The sequence below is a fragment of the Phalaenopsis equestris genome, unplaced genomic scaffold (genome assembly GCF_001263595.1).
Source record: "Phalaenopsis equestris unplaced genomic scaffold, ASM126359v1 Scaffold000002, whole genome shotgun sequence".
Taxonomy (NCBI): domain Eukaryota; kingdom Viridiplantae; phylum Streptophyta; class Magnoliopsida; order Asparagales; family Orchidaceae; genus Phalaenopsis; species Phalaenopsis equestris.
The window spans coordinates 73,733,502-73,740,612 of NW_018164444.1; the positions used below are offsets into that span (position 1 = coordinate 73,733,502).

The window sequence follows — 7,111 nt, forward strand, 5'->3', positions numbered from 1 at the left end:
CCAAATATTTTCCTATTTCTGTTGGATTACATCAGGGATCGGTTTTAAGCCCATATCTTTTTGCTTTAGTTATGGATGGTCTTACTGGACATCTACAAGAGGATGTACCTTGGTGTATGCTTTTTGCTGATGATATTCTTCTCGTGGATAAAACGAGCGAAAAAGCCCAGGAAAAACTTGAATTATGGAGGTCTACATTGGAGTCTAAAGGCTTTCGTTTAAGTAGAACTAAAACTGAATACATGGAATGTAATTTTAGTAGTAATAGCTCTAGTGACAGAAGTGTGACTTTGGGTGATCAAATTATTAAAAGGTGTGAACGATTTAGATATTTTGGGTCCGTTGTTTAAAGTGATGGTGATATAGATGGGGATGTTGCTAGTAGAGTTCAAGTTGGTTGGTTGAAATGGAGGAATGCTTCGAGCCTTTTGTGTGATAGAAAAGTACCGCTTAAACTGAAAGGAAAATTTTATAAGACGGTGGTGAGACCTGCAATGTTCTATGGCGCTGAATGTTGGCCTTTAAAAGAGAAGCATAATAATAAGTTAAGTGTTGCCGAGATGAGAATGATTAGGTGGATGAGTGGCTTTACACTTAGAGACAAAATGCAAAATGAATATAACCGTGATAGGGTTGGTGTAGCTCCTATGACGGACAAAATTAGAGAAAGTCGTTTTAGATGGTTTGGTCACATTAAACGTCGACCATCTGGTGATCAGATTAGGAGAGTAATGCTTTAGATTCGACTTGTGTTAAGAAAGGTAGAGGTAGACCTAGGAAAGGTAGGTAGAGGTAGACCTAGGAAGACTTGGGCTTCTTGTATTAAAAATGATCTTAATTTACTAGAACTAAATGAAAATATGACACTAAATAGGACGCAATGGAGAAAAAGGATTCATGTAGCTGACCCCACGTAGTGGGATAGTTAAGGCTTTGTTGTTGTTGTTGTTGTTGTTGTTGCTAGATGTCAACAAACTTGGACATGTTTGTCGTTTATGAATTTATATTTTAAAAATGCCAGTGAATCCAACAACTAATTTTTCTAATAAAATGACTTTGCATAGCAGATTTTATTGAACCAAATAGCCCCTAGTATCTTACAAAGAATTCTTATTTATCTATTATATCTCATTTATAGAATGTGCCAAAAAAAATTTGGAGCTTTAACTGATGAACTGTAAATTCTGATACCTCTTTTTTCTGCACTATAGCACTTTGTTATTCAATGATTTTTCATCTTGATTGATACACTTTTAACTTGAGAAGAAAATTTTATGAGATTTTGATTTTAACTTGCATATTTCCTTTGTACAAGAACTAAGAATTTAATTTTAAAGCAAAAAAATAAAAATAATCCAATTTCTCTTCAACCATACAAATGTGCGAAAACTATATTCAATTCAAATTTTTGCCATTTACATTTTTTATTCGGTTGCAACGCCTCTTTTTTAGATCTTTTAAACCAAACAGACCTTTAAGTATTGAAATACTTGAATAAAACAACAACAACAAGCCTTTATCCTATTAAGTGAGGTGGCTACATGAATTCTTTTTCTCCATTGTGTCCTATTGAGTGTCATATTTTCATTTAGTTCTAATAAATTAAGATCATTTTTTATATAACATGCCCAAATATTTTTAGGTTTACCTCTACCATTCTTAATATAAGTCGAATCTAAAGCATCTGCTCTCTAATCAGATCATCAAGTGGTTAATGTTTAATGTGACCATACCATCTAAGATGACTCTCTCTAATCTTGTATATCACTGGAGCTTTCACAGATACATTCGTTTCGCATTTTATCTCTAAATGTCAAGCTACTCATCCGCTTAAGGATTCTCATTTCAGCAACACTCAACTTGGTTTTATGTTTTTCATTTAAATGATAACATTCTGCGTCGTAAAGCATTGTAGATCATGTTATAAATTTTCCTTCAGGTCTAGGTGGTATTTTTCTATCACATAATAGGCTTGATGCATTGCTCAACTTCAACCCTTCATCTTTAATTCTACTAATAACATTGCCGTCTATATCACCATCATTTTGAACAATAGAGCCGAGATATCCAAACTGTCAACAATATTTTATTCAAGTATTTCAATACTTAAAGGTTTGTTCTGTTATTATGCAAGATTGTGCCTTTTAAGTTGGATGGTTGAAGTTGAAAATTAATTGAAATCATTAAAATAACAACTTTTAATGATTTGATCACCATTGTTACAACTCTACCACTATATCTACTACTACTAAAATACATTCCATGTATTCAGTTTTTGATTACCCAAACGAAGGCCTTTAGACTCTAATATAGATCTCAAAACTTCCAAGTTTTTCCTAAAGTCTTTCTCTAATCTTATCCACAAGAAGGATATCATCAGCAAAAAACATACGAGAAGTTACATCCTCTAGTAAATGTCGAGAAAGAGCATCCAAAGCTAAAGAAAAAAAAGATATGGGCTTAAAGCTGATTCCTGATGTAATCTGACTGAAATAGGGACATACTTGGTCAATCCTCCTTGTGTTTGAACACAACTAACAACTCTAGTATGTAAAAAAAAGTCCAACGGAAAAATGCAATCATTGGAGAAATGCACTTGACTAGAGTCTAGAAAGGCGCTGCATCGCCTACCTACGTAACCCCTCGGAATTTCCCTTGATATAAACGCAATTTGATCAGTATAAAAGCTTCAATATGCATATATAATGGCAGAAAATATTATAGGTTTTTGCACATTTAAATGAACATCTGAGTATTTACTTTAATTATGGGCTATTATCATTTAAATTGAAGATAATATTAGGCAACTTGATCTAGACAAGTTCTGAACCATTTCTCATGCGCTGCAGAAATATGGGCAAAGCTTCTTCTGGGCAATCAAATGCTTAGCGAATCTTTGCCTTGGACCAGTCTCTTCTTAGTAATTCTGTTTGAAATATTTTTCATCAGGGTGGCCGCCGAGTTAAGAAATATAGAGGCATGGGTTCTCTAGAAGCTATGATGAAAGGCAGCGATGCCCGCTACTTGGGCGATACTCTAAAATTGAAGGTAGCCCAAGGAGTTGTTGGAGCTGTGGCAGACAAGGGCTCTGTTTTGACTACACAATGCAAGCTGTGAAGCAAGGATTGCAAGATCTTGGTGCTTCCTCATTGCCAATAGCTCATAGTCTTTTAAGATCAGATGTGCTAAGACTGGAGGTATGACCTGAAATATTTTTCTCATTTGATTGATTCTTGATATCCCAGAATCGTGGATCTTAAATAATTGTTCTTTTATTCATTTCATTGCTATTTTTTGTATTTAGACAATCGATTAGGTCTCTGAAAAGCATTTTTAAGTTGGGGCATTTACATATATGCCGCCCCCAATTCCTAGGTATTTGCATTATCTAACACAAACTTTACTTTTCATATATATACCATTCAAATTTTTTAAATCACAGCAAAAGTAGGCCTTCTCATGCATAAATAAAGTTTCATTAATATAAAAATTAAAATTTTTGTGTTAGATATGTAAATACATGGGAATTGAGTGGTATATGAATAAATTTTCATTTTAAGATCTTACACTCTATTTGGACATATGACAACTTTTTTAGACAGTTGAGGAATGCACTGATCTCTCACATGAATTCAATTAATTTTCAAATATCTGTGGTGTAAATTTTTTTTTTTATTTTATAATGAGATTTTTTGATTAATTCAATAACTTGTTCTTTATATTGGTCCTGATTTTCTTCTAAACTCGTCTATTTTGCAGGTCCGAACAGGTGCTGCACAGATCGAGGGAGGGATTCATGGCCTGATATCGTACGAGAAGAAGGCTTTTTAGCTGAAATGAGTTTCTCTCGATGAGCATATATATTTCCACGGGAGGCGTCAACATTCTGGTGCAAGGAAAGTGGAGCAGGGAGCCAGTTTCAGGTGAAAATGGTCTTTTGCTTGTATTTCTGATTTTTAAGTTTTTTTTTTTATTTAATGCACTCGAATTTGAAAATAAGGTGTGCAATCTCATAAGCTAGTTTAAAAAACAGTGTTAAAGCTTCCATTTTATTTCATGATACAATTAATGATCCACCATGAATATGATTTTTGTGTTGAAATAATTTGTGAGTGCAGAGAGACAAGGAAATTAATCTTCATATGAGTTACATTAATGATTTCGAGAAGGAATATGACCAATATTATAAGAACTGATTTATGTTTTGTTTGGGATAGTTTTTTGGCCAAACGGTTGGGAGTTGAATTGGATTTTGAAGTGTTTGGAAGAAGCGTTCTGCAATTGGGATTTCAAACAAGGTTATCATTTTTAACTACAATGGGAATGTGATTACATTCCTGCATTCTGGGCTTTCACTGTCTGCCTGGGACGTGATTTCTTTCGATTTCTAACCTTGTGACAGTTGCGAAGCCCTTTTTTTGTGTGGAATTTGCAGTCATAGACATTGCCACATAATAAAATGTATTAATAAAATACATTTGTTTTTGAATCACACACAACACAATTCTTATTTATATAATATATTACTTATTATGAACCTTCACACACACACATATTTCAAAACTAATTTTTCAAATGTATATATCAACTGCTTCCGAAATACCAACTTTTAAACAATAATTTTTCAATTAAAATTTTATACTGCTGCAGCCGAAACAAAGGCACCCTTAGTTTGGAGAAGTGTGTTAGAGCATTATGTTGAGAATATGCTTATAAGAGATATGGGTTTTTGAATACAAGTAATTATGTTGTATAATTAAAGTATATTCAGAGTGTGTTATATTTTGTTTTGATAGTCAGTCTTCTAAGAGCCACATATAACTGAGAATGAGTTGTGCACTATTCACATTATAATTTAAGTGTGGTATTCAATGGTTCATAAAACATACGAGCTTCTATGTTCAATGGCTCTCCCTCCACTTATCCAGCATAATGAGCTCTTGTCATATGGAATATCATTTTTTCAAATTTATTAAAATCATTCTCAATTTAAGGATCATAGCTCATTGAAAGAGCATAGCTCATTAAAGAACCAACTTCACTGTAATTGTATGGTTCATACTCACCATGTGAAGTCGGAAACTAATAATTTGGTTGAAATTTCCTATATTTAAAATAATATCTTACTTTGTCTCGCATTAAGTATGGTTGATTCTTGTGTTCTACACATTGGCATTAAAACTTAACCTTCTGAAAGATGAGTCAGAAGATGAGACGTCGCTTGAATGAAAGACTTAAAACCATTCAAAAACCCATATGTTAGTCTTTTTCTACTCCGATGCAATCTATTGTACATTCATGGCCTGTGAATAATCATAGATAACACACACACACACACATATATGTATATGATCGTAAAACCCATTAAGTTGAATTAATGTTAACTAACATAATTATTGCATTTTACCTACTAGATTGAGTGGTATCCAATTTGAATATGAATCCCTAAATCCTATAGAGAAGTAAAATTTCATGCATACCAAATGCATAAAAGCGAGGTGTATGCGCTAAGGGGTATTTGCATACATACCACCCAATTCTTATATATTTATATATCAAATACATAAACTTGCATGTTTACATATACATCTTTTAACTAATTGGTTTACATACATACTCCAAATTCCTATTTATTTATATATCTAACCACAACACTTGCATATTCAACCCTAAGTAGGGGTGTAAACAAGCTGAACATGAGCGAGCCCAGGCCCGGCTCGTGTTCGGCTCGTTTATATTTCGAGCTCAAAAAGTGTGTTCGTGTTCGACTCGTTTGCTTAGCCAGCCGAACACGAGCCGCTCACGAACAAAGAGTCATTTTAATAACCCTAATCACGTAGCCATAAGATGTTTAAGATATGGGCAAGAATTAAAACATCATTTGAATCTAATTTAATAATTTTTATTCTATTTTCTTTATTAATACTTTTAATTGATTATAAATCTTTGTAGCCTTGTAGTCAATTAATTTTTTCTTTAAAAAGACTACTCATTAAAGATATATATATGATTGATTAGTAGTATTTCGAGCCAAAACGAGCCGAACACAAACGAACAAATATTGGTTTGTGTTGTTTGTGTTCGACTCGTTAACTTAGCTAACGAGCTTCTTAACTAGCTGAACACGAGCTGTTCGCGAACAACGAGCCGTTTTGACAACCCTAACCCTAAGCAATTAATCAACTAAAAAGGACATATACGTACATGCCACTTAATTCGAACTACATTACATATCTAACACCTAAACGTTATACCAAATCCTATATAAAACATAAGAACCAACAAATTGAATGAAATGCATCCAAGTATTATAATAGTAACAAACTCTAAGTCATAAATATGATGACAATGCACTAAGAATGAGGCGCATCCCAAACTTTATAGAAATACAATTGAAACAAATAAAATTTCTCAAAACTATAAAATCCAAAAAACTGAAAATCTAACTAACGAAATTAAGAAAATCTTAAGAATAATAAAAATTGAGCATTCCTTTGATTTGAGAGAATGATGTGAAAATTTATATGGCTTTTAGGTATCGAGAATGACCAACGATTGGAATTCTGCAGGTCATTCGACTGATATCCTCAGGCTTTCCTGTTGTGTGCTAGTGAAATTAGATGGATTTTTGGTGCAATTTAGCAATCTAGTCATCTAAACATTGCTAGTCATCTATTCTATGTCAATATTTCGAGCGAACAATCTCATTTTTCATGCTGGTTTGAAATACATTAAAATCGACTGCCAATACCATTGCATCCAAGACTTACAACATCATTGTTGGCAGTCTGGCCTCCCAAGATCAGCTCGTTGACTTCTTCACCAAGAAATAATGCACACCTCTATTCTAGGCCTACAAAATCTACTAACATTTGATTCGGCACATGTAAGCCACTTGTGAGCATACAATATAAAAAGATAAAAATTTTAAAATCAATGACATCCCACAAAAAAATAATAATAATAATTAAAAATTAATTTTAAAAGAAATTCATATATATATATATATATTTGTTATAAATTTTATATTTTTATTTACATATTTTATACTTCATGTGTTGATATAAATTGTATGAATAGTATAGTTGGGGTACATGAAGTTCATTCCTGC

General features: G+C 32.8%; 1 protein-coding gene across 1 annotated transcript in view; it reads left to right on the top strand.

The window, feature by feature from the left end:
• LOC110039355 (inosine-5'-monophosphate dehydrogenase-like) overlaps positions 1-4,085 on the top strand; it is a 9,127-nt gene extending 5,042 nt beyond the window's left edge. The window contains 3 exon segments of the mRNA XM_020744388.1: positions 2,950-3,094; positions 3,097-3,197; positions 3,760-4,085. Coding sequence (XP_020600047.1) covers positions 2,950-3,094; positions 3,097-3,197; positions 3,760-3,831 — 318 coding nt within the window. The 3' untranslated portion in view covers positions 3,832-4,085.
• The last annotated feature ends 3,026 nt before the right edge of the window (positions 4,086-7,111 follow it).